This window comes from Propithecus coquereli, unplaced genomic scaffold, assembly GCF_000956105.1.
Source record: "Propithecus coquereli isolate 6110/MARCELLA unplaced genomic scaffold, Pcoq_1.0 Scaffold26, whole genome shotgun sequence".
Taxonomy (NCBI): domain Eukaryota; kingdom Metazoa; phylum Chordata; class Mammalia; order Primates; family Indriidae; genus Propithecus; species Propithecus coquereli.
Window position 1 is genome coordinate 6,048,400 of NW_012148174.1, and position 18,589 is coordinate 6,066,988.

Genomic DNA, 18,589 nt, shown 5'->3' on the forward strand with positions numbered 1-18,589 from the left:
TTCTTACATGCAAAATACATTCACCCCGTTCCAACATCCCACAAAATCTTAACTCATTCCAGCATCAACTCTTCTGTTCAAAATCTCATCCGTGATGGTTAATTTGACGTCAGGTTGACTAGGCTATAAGATGTCCAGATATTTGGGCAAATGTTAATTCTGCTTGTTTCTGGATGGGACTAACACTTGAATCAGGAGGCTGGGTAAAGCAGATTGCCCTCCCTAATGTGGGCGGGCTTTATCCAACCAGTAGAAGGCTTGAATAAAACAAAAATGCTGAGTAAGAGGGAACTCCTCCTGCCTGACCACCTACCTTTGAGCTGGAACATTGGTTTTTAATGCCTTTGGACTGGAACTGTAGTTTTGAGTCCCCAGCTTGCCAACTGCAGGTCTTGGGATTTGTCAGCTTCCATAATTGCATGAGTCAGTTCCTTATAACAAATCTCTTACACATACACACGTCCTATTTGTTCTGTTTCTCTCGAGAACACTGACTAATTCTTCATCTAAATATCATTTAAATCAAGTGTGGGCGAGACTCAAGGTATGATTCAGCCTGAGTCAAAATTCTTCTACAGCCGTGAACCTGTGAAATTAGACAAGTTATCTGCTTCCAAAATGCAGTGGTGGGGCAGGTGCAGGGCAGACATTTCCATGCAAATAGGGAGAAATCAGGAGGAGGACAGGGGTCATGGGGTCCCAGCATGTCTGAAACCTAGCAGGGAAAATTCCATTAGATTCTAAGGCTTGAGAAGGCTTAAGGAGCCTCTTTAGCTCTATGTTCTGTCCTCTGGCCCATTGGGGAGGGGGCCCCACCCTCTGGGCCCACTGAGGTGGTGGCCTCACACCTCTGGTGCAGTGGCAGCCCCGAGGGCCTCTGAACCATCTTCGGGGTCATTCTTTCCTTTTTTTTCTTTTTTGAAAGATAATACTTGTTCACAGCCAGATAGCTCTGCCAGCTCATTTCCTGCCAATAGAATCCTAGACGTCCAACAGCCTTCCTTTGTTTCGTCCCATTATCTCCTTTAATACAAGATGTCAGTGTTTCTGCTAGTATGAAATTCTCAAAAACCTTGTTGGCCTCGCAGGCATGATTCAAGCCATGAGACAAAAGATGATCTTTTCTGTATAATTGGATCTCTCTTCCTGACGTCTGCTGAGGTGGTTGATTAGAACCATGAGTCACATTGCCTAATCTCTTTAGCAAATTGGTGTTCGCCTACACCCTCGGTCCTGTTTACAGAGCATGTTATCTGGATGGGCTGAAAATTTTCCAAACTTTCAAATTCTAGTTGGTTTCTGCTTAATGGTTCCCACTTCAGTTTATCTTTTTCCACTTGTATTTTGCTCAAAGCAGCAAGGAGAAACCAGACTACATCTTTAATACTTCGCTTAGAAATCTCTTCAGCTAAATATCCACCTTTATTGCTTGCAAATTCTACTTTCCACAAAACATTAGAAAACAACTGGGCCAAGTTCTCTGCCATTTTATAACAAGGATTGCCTTTCCTCCAGTTTCTAAAAACATCTACCTCATTTCCATCTGATACCTCTGAGGCCACATTCTGTTTATGACAGTATATGTATTTTATAAGACAATAGAAGCTTTCTTTACAACCGTCCTCTTTTCTTTCTGAGCCCTCGCCAGAGTCTCCTTTGACGTCCATATTTCTACCGACATTCTCATCCAGGTAATGTAGGCTTTTACTGTGAAGCTCTTCAAAATCTTCCAGGCTCTACCTACACCCAATTCCAAAGTCTCTTCTACATTTTTAGGTATTTGCTATTGTACACCCCACCTCCTGGTACCCAAATCTGTATGTTAGGTTCTCCAGAGAAGTAGAACCAATAGGATGTGTACGTGCGTGCGTGCGTACCTGTGTGTGTGTGTGTTTTGAGAGGGGGCGAGAGAGAGAGCGGGAGAGAGACTGTGACTTACTTTAAAGAATTGGTTCACATGATCATAGGGGTTATTAGCAAGTCTGAAATCTGCGGGGCAGGCTGTTAGGTTGGAAATTCTGGCAGGAGTTGATACTACAGTCTTGAGTCCAAAAGCAATCTGGAGACAGAATTCCTTTTTCCTTGGGAGAATCTCAGGTTTTTTTCTCCTAAGGGTTCAGCTGATTAGATGACACCCTCCCACATTATGGAGGCTAATCTTCTTTACTGAAAGTGTACTGATTTAAATGTTAATCCTGTCTAAAAAATAGCCTTCACGGTGTAAATAAACTTTAGACTGGTGTTTGATCAAACAACTAGGTGTACCATAGCTTAGCGAAGTTGACACACAAAATTGACCATTACAGTCTGTAATGATGGTGCTTCTCTGTGCTATTGTACCAGAAAAATATTAGCTTAGTGTAATGGGTTTCAGGAAAGTAGTGTGTTGTATGCAGTATGAGAAACTTTCAGCATCCATGATTAATATGTACAATAATCTTTTTACATTAGTGGCTTTAAAGATTGAACACTTACCCCATTTTTAAAATGAGAAGAGAGAGACAGAGCCTGAATTTGAACCCGTTTGCCCCACTTACCTACCGTATTATGACATATGGTGGTTAGTTATTGGTGTAGATGGTGACCATGTAAAAAGTGTGTTTGGAGGAAACCCGAGAGTTCAAATTTAGTTTTATGAAGTATTATATTGTAGGGATTGACAAGTGGTAACTATTTATCTTCAAGATGTTAGATTAAAAAAAATTTTTTTAAATAAAAAATATAGAAAACTTCAAAGAATACTATGACAAATATGTTTGTATGTATGATCCAGAGTAAACAGGTAGTATTTGCTTCAGATTTTTTAATAAGAGAAAAAATTAGTGATACCATTGAAGTTTTTTGTATATATCCTTAATCCCATTCTCCTCTTCCATTCTTCTTTCTTACACAGATCCAATTCTTATTATGGATTTGATGTGTATTTTTTAAAAAGTTAATTTAAAGAGGTTTATTCTGAACCAAATATGTGTGACCATGGTCCAGAGAGCCGTACCCAAGAAGCGTTGAGCAAGGGTCCTGCCATGGTTGGGTTACAGTTTAGTTTGATATGTTTTAGGGAGCCAGGAATTACATGTAAAATCATAAATCAATACATGGAAGACGTACATTGGTTTGGCCTGAAAAGTCAGGACATCTCGAAGTGGAGGCATTACAGGTTATAAATGGGTTTAAAGATTCTTTGATTTATAATTGGTTAAAGAAATGAAGCTTCGTCTGAAGGCTTGGAAGGCTTTAAGTTAAGGAAGTCTATTAATTAGAGACAAGTTACCAGACATTTGCTGAAACTCAAGTGATCTGTTAAATAAATCAATGGCCTGCAGGCATGGATTAAGCTTTGTCTTGGCGTAGCCTTAGGCTTGTTAATTAAAGATTTAGTAGCTTATTGTTGTTTTAGGACAAAAAAATTTTCCACACAAGATCCTTCTTCATACAATATTATTCTCCTTTCTATTTAACCTTTTTACACACAAACATGCAGACATATAGATAGGAGTAGATATTTTTAGGTGAAACAAGGCAAAAAGGTTTTATTTTGAAAGCACAGAGCATAGCAAGGGAAGGAAAAAAGTTGCCTGTGAAGTCCCGGTGAAGCTTTTCCCAGGAGCCTGAGAAAGGACGTCTGCAAGGTTAAAAGGATTCGGGTGTTTAACGTAACCAGAAGATCTTGCCCGGGAAGGGCAGGGCCGTTGGGAAGTGCTAGGAAAGAAGTGGGCAAAGACCTGGTCTCCCAGCGAGAAGAGGGGCTGTAGGGCACACAGGGCGTTTTGTATTTTACCTTCCACTGCGATGACGGAGGTGGGGGCGGGAAATAGAGGTCCTGAAAATTCAGAAAGAGCAGAGTAAATGGCTCTGATATCAGAAAATCGATCTGCTTACCTGTGACAGTTACCGGAGGCTGAGTCATCTCAATGTCGTGAAGCGAAGCTGGGGTCTGTCCATCAGGCTGAAGCAGGTTTAGAGGGTCTGTGGGTGTGGGAGATGCTGGCTCGGGGGGCCCACCGGTTCCAGAAGGCGAGTTGGTCCTTTTTAAGGAGAGGGCACTCCTGCTTCCAGTGCCCTCCGTCTCGCAGAGAGGGCACAGTCCCAGGGAGCCCCCTGCCTGGGCGCTTTTACTCTGGTGACCCAGCTGGTCGTAGCGGAAGGAGGGCTCAGTTCCTGGAGAAGAACGTGGTCCTGGTGCCTTCTCGCCTGAGCCTCCAGCAGTAACTCTTTGAAAAGCTCTTTCTACAGCAGTAGCCGCCGTTTGGAAAACTTTCTGCTCTTGGGGCCCCCTGCTGTTCCCGCTCCCTCTTTTCCTCTCTCCTTTTCTCATGTTGGTTATTAAAGACCTTGAAGGCCAGGTTTATGCTCCGCTTGTGGAGTCTGAGGCCCTTTCTCAAGTTTTTGGAATTGAAGCCAAATGTCGGGAGCTGACTGGGAGCTGCAGGACGTTGCCAAGGTGGTTTTTCCCTCCGTGCTGTTGGAATCTACGTTAGTAAAGAGACCAGTGCCCTCAGATAGCCACGAAAGGAGAAGGGCTGGATTCTTGGGTGTTGGCTCCGAGTCATTTCGAATGCCTTTGGACCCAGCAACCTCCCGAAGAGGGAGCTGGTGCGCAGGCGGGGAGGGAGTTTGGAACAGCCAGCTGGAGTGAGCGCGGCTGGGCAAGAGTGGTGGAGACAGAGAAGAAGAAGAAGGAGGGGGAACAGGGAGAGATGAAAGAGAAACGTCATCTGGAAAGTGAAGACAGTGGCAGAGATGCAGGGGTAAGAAGCAACACGTGGCAGGCGGAGTGAAGATCAGGATGTCTCGCAAGTTCAAAGAAAGCCTGAACGTTGAGAACTTCAGACCACTTGCTTAGCTAGTCTGGTCTGGCAGATGTCAAGGAGGAGGATTTACACTCCCTTTCTGTCTGCTCAGCTCTTGTCAAATGCTGTAAAAACATTCTCTGTGGGCAGTTAATTTTCAAACACAATGAGTTACAGCCCATGTGATTAATCTTAAGGTCCCTGTGGGTAATCTTAGTGACAACAAGTGAGATAGTTTATTTTTCTCTGTTAGATAGTTTATTAGCAAGGCTGTCCTTTCGACTACTGCCTTTAGGGTGGAGCCCCTAAAAGGAACAGGGTGAAGAAAACCTGTAATTTTAGCACGAGTGCAGCTGGGAGGCAGAATACTTAGATCCAGTTATCATTTTAAATTATATTCTGTTAACCATTTTTTACAGCCTGTGAATTAGATATATAACACAGACCAGGAATCAAAATATAGTACTAATTAATTACTTTTAAACTCAAAAAACTACCAAGAAAACGTAAGTGTTCTAGTAAGACTTGCTATTCTGAACAATGTAACATCTTTTCTAAGTTTTGCAAATACAGTAGAAGTTTTAGAACACATCTTGTTTAAAAATGTTAACTAATTAGATCCTTCCAGAACATTCCAGAATAAAATCTATTGACATTGTTGGGATCAAAGGCCCCTGGTCCTCCAAAGTTTTGCCAAACCATAGGGAGCAAAGGCCCCTGTCCCCATAAAGGTTTGCTGAAACTCACTGATATGAGGCAGATTAATAGAAAGATTTACAGATTTATTTTAACATGCATACATGGGAGCCTTAATCATGCAAATTCAGTGATAAAGGGGAAATTGTGCATTTTAATGCTTAGGTTCAACAAAGTGTGGACAGCTGTGTAGAAATACGATTGGACAAAGGGCGTAATGGAATGCTAACAGGCTGAGCAGAGGAACTGAGAGAGGCCTTTCTGTCTAGATTCTGTTTGGCCTCTCTGAACATGCATTCCTTCCTTTGGGGTGTGCAGCAGGGCCCTTTCTGAAGTGGAGATCTTACAGTTAAACAAGTTAGGTCAGATCATTATTTTTACGGCCAGTTTTTACATATAATAATTGTAGGTTTTATGGCTGGCTTTCTGGAAAAAGAGTTATGGCTTTCATAACCTGCCTTGGCGTAAGAGAGATATGGGTTTCTAAGGCTGGACTTGGGAAAGAATGGGACTGAGAGGCAGGAGGGCAAAGGGGGTCAGAGAACTTTTGTTTCTGAGGTCTACATTTCTGAGCCCCATCAGTGTATCACTTGACCGTAGACTGAACAAACCTTCGATACAAATCTTACTACCTCAAGCAGTGACACAAAGTTGTAACATGTTTTTTTTTTCATATAAGGATCAAAATTAAGCTACTTTAAAAACAATCTAGTTTCTAAGCAGACACTATATTTTTAAAAAAGAATCTAAATAGTCCTAAAACATTTTCCAACTTGACTGTAAATTTGAGTATATGTAATACTTCCAAGGAATAAGACTGTACTGAGATTTTCCTTGAATTCTAAGAACAACCACCTCGTTCATCTTAAAATAAATTACTTATATAAAAATGGACAGTTCAGGGATTTTTTTCAGATTTTCCTATGCATAGGACTTTGCCGTGCGAACACAGTGTACACATAACCACCTCGCTTGCAAAGAGTAGAACAAGTCAAGAGTGGGCAAGACCAAGGGGAAAAACTGAAGCCTCCTGTAGCTACGACTCCTAGGGCTGCCTTAGATCTGTAACAATACTGTTAGTATCAGATGACAGAGTGAGTCAGACACAGATTTTCCATGTACCTTACCGCAGACATTGAAATCGGTGGAAGAAGCTGCATCTACAACTAGGGTTAAGAGACTGAAACCAAAATATCTTCATAAACTGTTGACCATAAGTTTGTGTTTTTGTGCTCCTATTTCCTTGATGGTTTCCTTATATTAATTTACTGACATTTATTTTTATTTACATTTTTACCTAAGTAAGAACCTTTAAGTTAAACACATGTGTATTTCTGTCAATAACTTAGGAGATTTAGCTGTTCACGTTAAACCAATAATATCAAATTAGTCTTATATATCAAAAATCACACAAACACATCATTTTGTTTTTGGCTGCATTTGTAGTTTTATAACATGTCAAACCCTGATACTTTATGAACATAAAAATGACCAGTAAACCCAGGCAAAAATGTATGCTGACAATTTGAAGACATTTCAATTTTCATTTTACCAATAATATTTTTTAAAAAAAAATAGCTTGTTTACCAAAGATTACTAAATTCACGTGAACTAGAAAAGCACTGGGATTTGTTTAATTATTTTATGAGTGCTCCCTTGTGTATAAGCCAGTCTGGTACCATGTAGACACGACATATAATACATGTACATACACAAAACACATCTAAACACATACACTCACATGCACACAAAGTTCCAATAACTTTTACCTCATAATTCTAGCCATGCTGTGGTAATACAAACTCACCAGTTTACAAGACAACTGGATCCCAATTACTTCTGATAAAATTGGAACTTCACATGGCTAAACTTTACTTGTCCTGGTAGGCAGTCTAATAAAGCCCGCAGACCAAAGTTTTGGGTAAAGCTTTCTATGGCAGTTTGATTTTTTTTTTTTTTATAATAACTCCTTTTATCCTTTTTTCCCTTCAGTTTAAAATGAGTTTTCAATGTTTACATTTTAGCTAGAACTGGCTGCAAGATCTCCAAGTAGCCTTGAATTAGTAATACTACAAACATTAATTTTATCTCAGCATCAGTAGAAAAAGTTAGTAGGTTCAGAGTAGGCAGAAAAGACAATAGAAAGCTTAAAAGACTCGACATTTTAACTTCATAGTGGCACATTGACCGTTTGAACTCTGAACTTTTCTTGATGTAATTTGCCCATCAGTTAAAACATGTGCACGAGAATTGACCATAACCAGCTGGAGTCTTAGCTGGGGCTCCCCAAGGGGGTCATTTTCCTTGTCTTTCCTCATTTTTAGAGGATTTATTTCCTTTTTTTTTTTTTTTGAGATAAGGTCTTGCCCTGTTGCCCAGGGCCCAGGGTAGAGTGTAGTGGTCTCATCATAGCTCACTGCAACCTCAGCTCCTGGGCTCCAGCGATCCTCCTAAGTAGGTGGGACTATAGGCACGTGCCACCACACCTGCTAATTTTTCTAATTTTTTTAGAGACAGGGTCTTGCTCAGGCTGGTCTGGAACTCCTGACCTCAGGCGATCTTCTCACCCTCCCAAAGTGCTAGGATTACAGACATGAGCCACCACGCCCGGCTTTCCTGCTGTCCTTTAAAAGAAGGAACCGAACCGTAGCCTAGAGTTTGTTGCAGTAGATCAGAGTGTGCTGATTCTGAGCGCGACTCTGCAGTGTCTCACCTCTGAGTGACACCCCCCCCCCCAGCCCCTTACATGTCTCAGTTTCTGTTTTGGGAGGTCTACCACCTCTGAGAGGGCTCAAAATGCCAAGTGATCAGCTCTTGTATTTGTTTCCTATGTGAGTTTTCTTTTAATTAATTTTGTTGGGGTGTTCCCTGTGGGGCCACTTCGAGTCATGGGGAGTCACCCCAGACACTCCCACTCAGGCCCCTGGTCACCCAGCGGTGCTTTTCTGCTGGGAGGAGTAAAATGCCCTTTCTCTTCAGAGCTGAGGAACTCGCTCTCTGATTTATCTGCGAACAGGAAGATTTGGTTTCATCCTTTGCAAATGCACAGAGAAGCCAATTGAGATTAATTTGGGGAGGAAAAGGCAATGGAGAAGACCCTTTAGAATACATCCCCAAATCAAAATTAGGATCCCAAACAAGAACTTCTAGGAAAAGAACCAACAGCTCGGAATAAACCAGGACCGTCAACCAAGATCATGAGGTCTGGGGCTTGGGAAGACTTCCCAGTTCCATCCAAGGAGAAGCTCGGAATTGAGGTGCCCAAGGGGGCCATGCTGGTACCTGGCACCAAGTTTAGGCTACTCCTTCAGGGGGTTCTGAGTCTTCTCTGAGCCCCATGTTGGGTACCATCTTGTCAGTGGAAAAGAACCCAAACCCTGTAAGATAATTTAAAGAGATTTATTCTGAATGTGTATCACCATGGTCTAGAGAGCCACACCCAAGAAGCCTTGAGCAAGTGGTCCTCTTTATGTTTTTATACTTTTATAATAAACACGCATATTAAGACAGTGATCTTTTTTGCGTTAATGCTTTTATTTTTAACAATGTACACTTACACATCTCATATATATAGATATCATGTATAATTTCATACTCCAACAAAATCTCATATCCATAAAGAATACTATAGTAGCTATTAATTGCAAAGCAAGCATTATACACCTGCCTCAGTTCTAAGCACTTTTACATGTATTAACTTATTTAATGCTTATCACAGTCCCATGAGTTTTGTACTCTTATTTTCCCCATTTTACAGATGAAGACACTGAGGCATAGAAAGATTCAGTAACTTGTCCAAGGGTTGCACGCTGTTAAGGGCAGAGCTACCACCTTTGATAGGTAGCAGTTTTAAGTGTTAAAAAAAACAACCTACATAAATGCTGTCGTATTTTACTTAACATTCCGAAACTTGGTTTTCACTCAGCCTTGTTCGTGAGATTCTGTTCATTTTGAGTAGATACCTAGTTAATTCCATTAAAGTGCTCTACCGTATGCTTCCATCATGTGAGCATACCATCTTTGTTCTCATATTGATGGGTATTTATTTCTATTTCTCTAAACTCTCTCCATGACAAGAAAACACTGCAGTGAACATCCTTGTACTCATCACGTGAGGGTGTCTCTGGGTTACCCCCCTGTGTGTAGTGTGTGTAGGCCCTGGGTCAAAGGGCATTTACAAAAATTTTTGTCTTCTCTAGATATTAACATTTTTTCCCCAAAATGTTTTTATCTGAATTCATGGTTTACATTCCCACTAGTAAGAGACTGAGTCTACTTAAGGACAATGGCTGGGCCATGTATAAAAATAGAGCTCTGACCCGCAGTCTGCAGCCTCCTGCCCGGGAAAGCAAGCTCTTATCTACAATGAGCCCAGCGAGCCGGCTGCTCCGAGTCACTTGCAGGGGGCCTGACCGCCATGTCTCTCGGTACCTTCTGTGACAGTGGCCCCCAAGTGGCCAGGATTGGATTAATAACCAATGACTTCTCTAATTTTTGTCTCCAATTAGGGCCAACCAGAGAAATGTGCACCCCTGACCGATCACTAAGGATACCCTGCTTGTAGTCAGTCCCCCTACAGCTCCCCCAGGCAGCAGCCTGCAGTGGGGGCCGCGCCTGGAGCCTGCCCAGTTCTCCACCGTGCGGCCCTCCCGCTCCTCTGCCTGCCTTTGAGTCTCTGCCAAAGCACAGCGACCGTGGCTGGCTCCCTTGGTGTAGCGAGCTCTGAATGAATAGCCTTTGTCTTTCTCATTTGCTTGAGCTTCATTGATTTGCACAGTAGCTCTATTTGGTTCCCATCGTTTCTTGGCGTCTCCCCGCTAGCTGTGTGTGAGGTCCCCGTTCCCCTGCATTGTCACCATCGCTGATGTTGTGTGGTTTCTATGCCAGTATGCTGGGTGCAGATGGTAATTCACTGCTGTCTTCATTTGCATTTGCCTGATGGGTGACATGGTGCCATGGTTTGAGACCGTTCTTTCCAGAGACAGTTGAAGGGATTTATAAGAAAGGAGTTATAAAAGTGCCTTTTTAAAATAGAGGAGGATACAAATGTCAGGTGGTTTAGCTTTATTTGTTTCTGAAGTTAGGGGAACCATTGTCTTAGACTTTTTCTTCTCAGCAGAAAAGGTCTTACTTTTTTTCCTCAACTAAATTTTAAGGAGGATGTTAAACGAGACAAAAACTAGAGCACCTCGGGTAAAATCAGTAGTATGCTCTACCTGTTTGGCCCCTCTCCTTTTCCCACCTGGCCTACCCTGCCCCTGAGACACTTGGTGGAATCCTAGGGCTGGGGACAGAGAGGGAGGGGTGGAGAGCTGGTAACCTACGTGATGCCTTCGGGTGCCTCCTGCTGTGAGAATTGGACGAAATTCCATTTTTCATCACTTTCAGCCGCAGCAGGGAAGGGTAACTTTGTAAACTCTGCACGACTTTGAGCTAAATGTATTTATTTCTCTCTGGTCTTCCGGCAGGCAGGAGTTCGTGGATGCTTACGTGAATTATGTCTTCCACATCTCAGTCCACGAATGGTACACAGCCTTCTCCAGTGGCTTCCTGAAGGTGTGTGGTGGCAAAGTGCTTGAGCTCTTCCAGCCTTCAGAACTGAGGGCCATGATGGTGGGGAACAGCAACTACAACTGGCAGGAACTGGAGGAGGTAAGCGCTGGAGACGCTGCCCTTTGGCCGTGGCGAGGCCGCGGCAGGCGGTTGGGGGCCTGGAGCCTGGTCTCGTTCAGAGACCGCGGAGGCCGAGTGGGATTCGGAGGGCTCCTGTGTCCCAGTAGCTATTTCTCAGCCTCAAATGCCAACGGTATACAGTGTCCGCTGTGATATTCTTCTTCTTCTATCCGATGTATGTTTTCCCTTTTTGTCTTTTTTGGACAGACTGCCATTTACAAGGGCGATTATTCAGCTACACATCCCACTGTGAAACTATTTTGGGAAACATTTCATGAGTTTCCGTTGGAAAAGAAGAAGAAGTTTCTCTGTAAGTGTCAGTAATATCAATACAATATTTGTCCAGATTTTGGTCTTAATGTATAGCAGAGGATGACACACAGCGTAGGTGAGGTTTAATGCTTTTAAGTGGTAAACAGTAAATGTATTCACGCCTTCTGTCTTCATGATATCTCAGGCACAACATAGGTGGTTAATCTATGTCTGTTGCCTAACGAGGGGTTGCATGAAAGGAAGAAAAGCATTGCACTGATTTTCAATTTTTCTAAAAATACTAGTTCTTTTACATGTAAGTGATTCCTTTAAGAATTACATCTATGAAATCATTGTTGCAATCAACCTCCCTTATCTCTGTAGCCTTTTTTTTGTCCCTGAGCAAGGTCTTGCTCTATTGGCCAAGCTAGAGTGCCATGGTGTCATCATAGCTACGACAACCTTGAACTCCTGGGCTCAAGCGATCCTCCTGCCTCAGCTTCCTGAGTAGCTGGGACTACAGGCGCATGCCATCATGCCTGGCTAATTTTTTTAAAATTTTTTGTTTAAATTTTGAGACAGGGTCTTGCTGTGTTGCCCAGGCTGGACTTGAGCTCCTGTCCTCAAGCAATCCTCATGCCAAAGTGCTGGGATTGTGGGTGTGAGCAGCGACACCAGGCCTCTGGCCTTTTAAACGTATTACGAAGTATCTACTGCAGATGGAACTGGGGAGATGTGAGCTATAGCGGCTTTATTGCGATGTAATTCACATGCCATACAGTTCACCCATTTAAAGTGGTTTTTATAAGAGCATATACACAGAGTTGTGAGACTACCAGAGTCAATTTTAGAACACGTTCATCACCCCGGAAAGAAACCTTGTACTCGTTGCAAGCATTCCTCATGTCTCTATGAATTTGCCTATTCTAGACGTTTCATATAAATAGAGTCAGACAATATGTGGTCCTTTGTGGCTGGGTGGATGACATCTGGGAAGGGTAATACCTTTGGAAAGGAGAATGAAGTCTAGTTTACATGAACAAGTTAAGCCTTTTGAAAATAGTTGGAATCTTTCTCTGTTAGTGCCTGTGTGTAATCAGGGTCAGAAAGTAGCCAGTGAGTAGTATAGAATTTTTATCCACATAAAACCAAAAAAACAGGGTTCAAAAGGCGGTCTCTTGCTTTGTGAGACCGGGCATGTATTTATAGTACCGCGGGACTAGCCCAGATTCTGGGGCTCACGCGAAGCGAGGACGAGAGAAGGGGCAGCTCCTACACGGGAATTCTTACAAAGAGCCTCGCTGCTGCTCCACCGGCTACACTGGCCGGCGACAAGCAGTGGCACGTGGATTGAATGACAGGGCAGGGTTCGCCAGGTGAGCTCGTAGGGCCGTTGTGACCTGCTCGTGGCCGGTCCTGAGGGTTTCCTTGGAGAAAGGCATTTTCTGTTCGGAGACCAGTTAGACTTACCAAGATTTTTATTAACTCTAGAGATTTGGGCAAGAGTGTTTATATATCACAGCCTTAGGAAACGGCAGGTTATTCGAAAGTGCTTCTTAACTGATGATTTAATTATAGCGATTCCCAGCAGTCTAGCTGCGAGAAAGTTCTCCAGCAACAGGGAACAGGGAGCGACAGCGGGGCGGGTCTCTCTGGCCGAGTCGCAGTGCCCGTCACGACACTGGAATGTCTACTATAAAGTGTGGGTCAGCTTCTCTGGTTTGAGAAAAATGGGGAGACAGGGAAGGGAGAGCAAACAGACCCCAAATGGAAATTCAGCAGCCAGGGTGGCGCAAGCATCCGGCACACGAGGTGAAAAAAAGTGTGTTCTTTGAGGTCACAGACACGTGGGCCTTCTTCCCGGCTTCCCCCAAAGGCAGCGCCTCTTCTCCTGTGGGCGATTTCTTTCCTCTTGGGTTTTGTGCGAGCTCGTGGAATGTGTGATCGGGGCCGTTCCTTTTTTGGGGGCGTCTCTGAGCATGATGCCGCTGGACGCACGGTGGCAGGGAAGGGAACCGCGCTGGCCGTGGGAGCCGCAGGGCGTTGCGCCGTCCGTCGCGTCCGCCCGCCGTTACCGCCCGTTCTTGCCCGCAGTGTTCCTGACGGGCAGCGACCGCATCCCCATCTACGGCATGGCGAGCCTGCAGATCGTCATCCAGCCCACGGCCAGCGGCGAGGAGTACCTGCCGGTGGCGCACACCTGCTACAACCTGCTCGACCTGCCCAAGTACCGCAGCAAGGAGGTGCTGCGCGCGCGCCTCTCGCAGGCGCTGGACGGCTACGAGGGCTTCAGCCTGGCCTGAGCCGCGCAAAGCCCCGGCAGCGATTGCAATTTTTTTTATCGGCCGAGGGGGTTGAGACGTTTCCATCCTGAACCCGGTCGACGTGTTTCTGGGCTTGGAAAGCAGTAAAACAGCCTTTTTGAAAAAACGAGAGCTTAGGGATGGGGTGAAAGAGTTGGCTCTTACGCGGGAGGTGTTTTGTCTTTGTTTTTGTTTTCAACCAGACTGCCTGCTGTTGCTCGTTCTTGCGGCTGCGTTGCCCTCTGCTGGACAGCGTGGCGGTGGCTTTTACACTTTCGTTTCCCAGATGTCTCTCCCGGCCCGACCGCTGGTCTGGGCCGCTCGGCCGTCCTGACCCGCGCGGGGAGCGCCTCCCTCCCTGCAGCCCGGACGCCCGGCCTGTCCCTGTCGCATCGCAGCCCCGCCTGGCCCGCGAGGAGGACGGACTGCTTCCGAGACTCCCAGCTCCAAAAAGCTGAGTCTGGGTCCGTTACTTTGGCGGGACTCTTGAGAATTTCTGGGAGCCTTTATAAACACATCTTGCTTAAAAAAAAAAAAATTCTCGAGGGAACAGCAACCTTCCCACGGCTGTGCCCACTTCCTAGAGCTTTCTGGAGATGCGCAGAGCAGCCGAGAGTTGCAGCCGAGCCTGATTTTGTCTTGTAGCTCAGCCGCGTGCCTGTGACAAGGCGAAGTGACAGGCCCCTACCTGTCCTGCTGTTTTGCTCCTGGAGCAGGTTGCGTCAACGATGTTGAGTCTCCGTATTGTCCCAGAGAAAAGCAGAAATGATAAATTTCTTGTCCTGTTCTCTATTACTTTACACCCTCCACCACTTTCTCTCTCCTCCTTCCCCCCTTCCTCCCTCACTTTCCTTTCGTCCCTTTCTCACTTTACCCAGTTTTTGTTACTTAATAGTCCTCCCCGCTTCTCTCCTAGTGGGTGCATGCAGTCTGTTTACTTAAATTTTTATTTAAATCGCAAAATTTGTACTCAGATTCTTTTTTCCTCTTCCCTAATTGCTAAGACATAAGGACATTCTTTATTAGGGAACTTTGTTTATCAAATTTGAAATGTCTGTTTACAGTGGGATTTTAGGGGAGATTGTGTTTAAATCAAATATATCTATCTCAAAAATAATGACATGCTCAACCTTCCTCATCCTGGGCTAAGAAAATTCTAGATGATTAAAGAGTCCATGTAAGCCTAATTTTAAATTCCTAGTAACTAGAGAAAAGACTTATTTATATAAAATGGAGTATTTATGAACCGTGACACAGCAGCAAATCTCAATGAAGGATTGTAGATTTTTGCTTTTGCTTTTTGTTTTTAAAACTTATTCAAATTGCTAAATCGGTAGTTTTTCAGTCTTTATAAATACAAGATTAAAAAATGATATACAGTTATATGAAATGTTTATTTTCTATGTGTGTCCATATAGTTGAATATTATGCAATAAATCTGGTGTTTTAACTTAAAACCACTTCTTATTGTACTTGCAGAATGGACAGCTTGCTTTCAGCGGAAGCATTAGGTCATCCACCCAAATAATCTGATATCCATAGACGGTCAAATTTGGTTCCTGCCATAAGAAAGTGGAAGGAAGAGCTGCAGAAACGGAGAGGAGGGCAGGGGCAGGTGGCGTTGGGCCGGACGGGAGTTCTGCAGGTGGGGACGGACAAGAAGGCATTTCTCTTGGAGGGAGAGGCTTTAGCCGAGGCTCAGACACGGGGGCATGTTGGGGAAGGCCAGGAATGGTTTGAAGGGAGCATCGCAGGAGAACAGTGATAAATGAAGATAAATGAGACCGGGGAGAAAGAAGGGAGATTGAGGCTGAGCAGCCAGGCCAAGCGCTGGGACGTCGGCGAGTAGCCACGCAGGATTCGTTCAGACGTTCAGCGCCTTGGAGTGGGAAACCCGAGCCTGGTCCTAAGAAGGACAACGCGGATGGGATGAGTTTGGAGGAATCGGAGTGGGAAAGACTGAAGAAGGAAGACAGCAGCTCAGAGCAGGGGGTGGCGGCGGGCACCAGAGAGGGGCGCGGGGAGAAGCGGGTTGAGGGGGGACCGGAGACCTGTCTGTCCCGTGACTGACGACCATTCGCCCACTCACACGCACCAAGTGTATGAGACACGGCGAAACAACGAGTATTTTCCATAAACTGGTGAAACAAGCACAATGTATTGTTTTGCTGGATTTAATAGATGGTTTAAAGGTGGTGAAGAGAACAGTTCTCTTAATAAGCTCCGTTCAACAAACATGGATTTTGCTGGGATGTTTTTCTTTTTCCCGTCGTCATTTATTGCTTCAGAAGACTGCAGTCTCCAGGATGGGCATTTCTGGACGTGCCCACCCACCGACTGCCCTCCCTGCCCTGCACACCTTTGGACGTTTCTTCACTACTGCAGTCCTTAACCAATTTAGTGACATTCGTTGGCAACTGTCTTTTGCTGGGTGGGGCTCCGTGGGAGTATACGTAGGCAGTTAGCAAACGTTGAGAGTTCTGTCTGCTCTGTGCAAAAGCTTGTTGAGGATGGGTATGATGCTCTCGTTAATGATCACGGAGAGCAGGGCTTGGCAGACTGGCCCATGGGCTGTAGGTTTTTACATTTTTAAAACGGGTAACAGTTGTTAAAAAGGAAGGATACATTGACAGAGACTGCGTGGCCCACAGAACCTAACGTGTTAGTATCTAGCACTTTACAGAAGAAATCTGCCATCCGTTGTGGGACCAGAATTGCAGGAATCATAATAACTGAAGTTTTAGGAGTAACTTGAGTCATAATTTGACGCTGAATCAGAGAAAACAAGTGTTTGGGCTTTTCTGACACAGAGGTAAGAAAATCAAGTTTTGTTTAAGATTAACCCACAGAAACGGCTACTAAGATTTTTAACTGTAAGAATAACCCCTATTGATGGTATGTTGGATGCCTGACCCTGCAGCAGCATGTGCTGTGCACTATCCAGTTTAATTGTCACCATGGTCCTCTTGGCTCTGCCATTCACTAGCTGCGTGGCCTTGGGCAGGTTTCTTAACCTCTCTGTGCCCCACTTTCTTCCTATGCAAAATAAGGACAGAAATAGTACCTACCTCATGGAATTGTTATGAGGATTAAATGAATTCACAGAAACCACACAGAGCAAGGCCTAGCATATAATTAGCTCTCAGTAACTATCTTCAACACTATTATCTCAGTTTTTCATATGAGAAAATTATCGTTGAGAGAAAATAACGTGCTCATTTTCACAGAACCGTGGGACCTAGGCTTGAGCATTAAATGGCGTCATGCCTGGCTGCTGGAGAGGGGCAGAAAATTGCCTGAGGCTGCTCGTTGGCCGTGTAGAAAGGAAGATCGTGAAGTAGCAGGTGACTTCTTTGACCACACATCTGGAAAGACATCGTGGTAAGTTTTTGCTTGTTCTGTGTGCGATTCAGTAGCAATGAGGTTTGCAGTTCTCTTGTCACCTGCAGTGGGTCTCAGATGGAGCCGGGGCGTTCAGTGGTCGGAGGCCAGGAAGGCTTACTGCCTTTCGCTGCATACAACAGTCCCCCTCTGTCCCACCAGAGATGCCAGTGCGCCCCGCTGTGCTCTGAATGTCTGTGTTCCTCTAAAATTCACGTCTTGAAACCAAATCTGAAAGGCGATGATACTAGGAGGTGGCCTTTGGGAGATGATTAGATCATGAAGAGAGAATTCTCATGGCAAGACAGAGCAAGAAGGTCACAGCGAGAAGGCACAATCTACGAGAAAGTTGTCCCTCGCCAGACACCACCCGCGCCTTGGTCTTGGACTTCCCGGCCTCCAGAACCGTGAGAAGTGGATGTCTGTTGTTCGTAAGTTACTCAGTCTGTGGTATTTGTTAGAGGAGCCTCAGTGGACTGACAGTAGCCATTCTGACGCAAGACGGTATCTCATTGTGGTTTGAGTGTGCATTTCTCTGATGGTTAGTGACATTGAGCATTTTTTCATATGCTTGTTGGCCATTTGTATATCTTCCTTTGGAAATGTCGGTTCATGTCCTTTGCCCATTGTTAATGGGATTATTTGTTTTTCTGGGAATTAGTCCCTCATCAGATACACAGTTTGCAAATATTTTCTCCCGTCCTGCAGGTCGTCTTGTCACTCGGTTGATTATTTCTTTCGCTGTGTGATTCCTATTGTCTGTTGCTGTTTCTGTTGACTCTGCTCTCGAGGTCTCAGTCATGACTTTTTGCTGAGGCCAATGTTTGGAAGAGTTTTTGTTCTAAAGGAGTCAAGGCGGCATTCTCGTCTTTGAACAGTTTCTAGCTGTATTTTGGTGGGGCAGTGATGCCAGGGGGTCATCTCTTCCACCACCTTGCTAGTGGCACTCTGAAACGCTATTTTCCAATAAGTTTAGATTCACAGAAAAGTGGCAAAGATAACACAGAGTGCTCACGTCCCTCACAACGGCGGGGCGGCAGTGTAGCCCCGAAGCAGCGTTTCGGCTCCGGGCACTCGTTACTCAGCCTTGCCCAGACCAGGAAGCCACAGAGGGCACCAGGATGGCGCCCCCTACTAGGGAATGAGAAGCAACGACAGGCCAGTGTCCCCCAGTGGCGGTGTCTTACATCACCACGGCACGTGCATCAGAGCTAAGGAGCCAGTGCTGGGAAATTACTGTTAACTAAACCCCAGGCTTCATTTGGACGTCACCAGTTTCCGCTGACGTCTCTCTCCATGGTACGATCCAGGGTCCCGCACGCATTTAGGTCAACAGGCCCAGTGAGTACTGGGGTTCAGGCTTTGACTCTGGCACGAGATGGAAGTGCAGGTATTTTGTGCCATCTTTGCCACCCTGGGAAGTCACACTATACGGTCTTGGGACGTAGGGTAACGTGAAGGGCCTCTCAGGACAGGTAGGTCATTGGGCCGCCC

The 18,589-nt window shown here is 44.9% G+C and overlaps 1 protein-coding gene across 1 annotated transcript in view; it reads left to right on the forward strand.

Annotated features, from left to right (window-relative positions):
- HERC3 (HECT and RLD domain containing E3 ubiquitin protein ligase 3) overlaps positions 1 to 14,944 on the forward strand; it is a 108,382-nt gene extending 93,438 nt beyond the window's left edge. The window contains exons 22-24 of the mRNA XM_012647211.1: positions 10,955 to 11,138; positions 11,367 to 11,469; positions 13,506 to 14,944. Of these exons, the coding sequence (XP_012502665.1) occupies positions 10,955 to 11,138; positions 11,367 to 11,469; positions 13,506 to 13,714 (496 nt within the window). The 3' untranslated portion in view covers positions 13,715 to 14,944. The remainder of the gene's footprint in view (positions 1 to 10,954; positions 11,139 to 11,366; positions 11,470 to 13,505) is intronic.
- Positions 14,945 to 18,589: the final 3,645 nt, after the last annotated feature.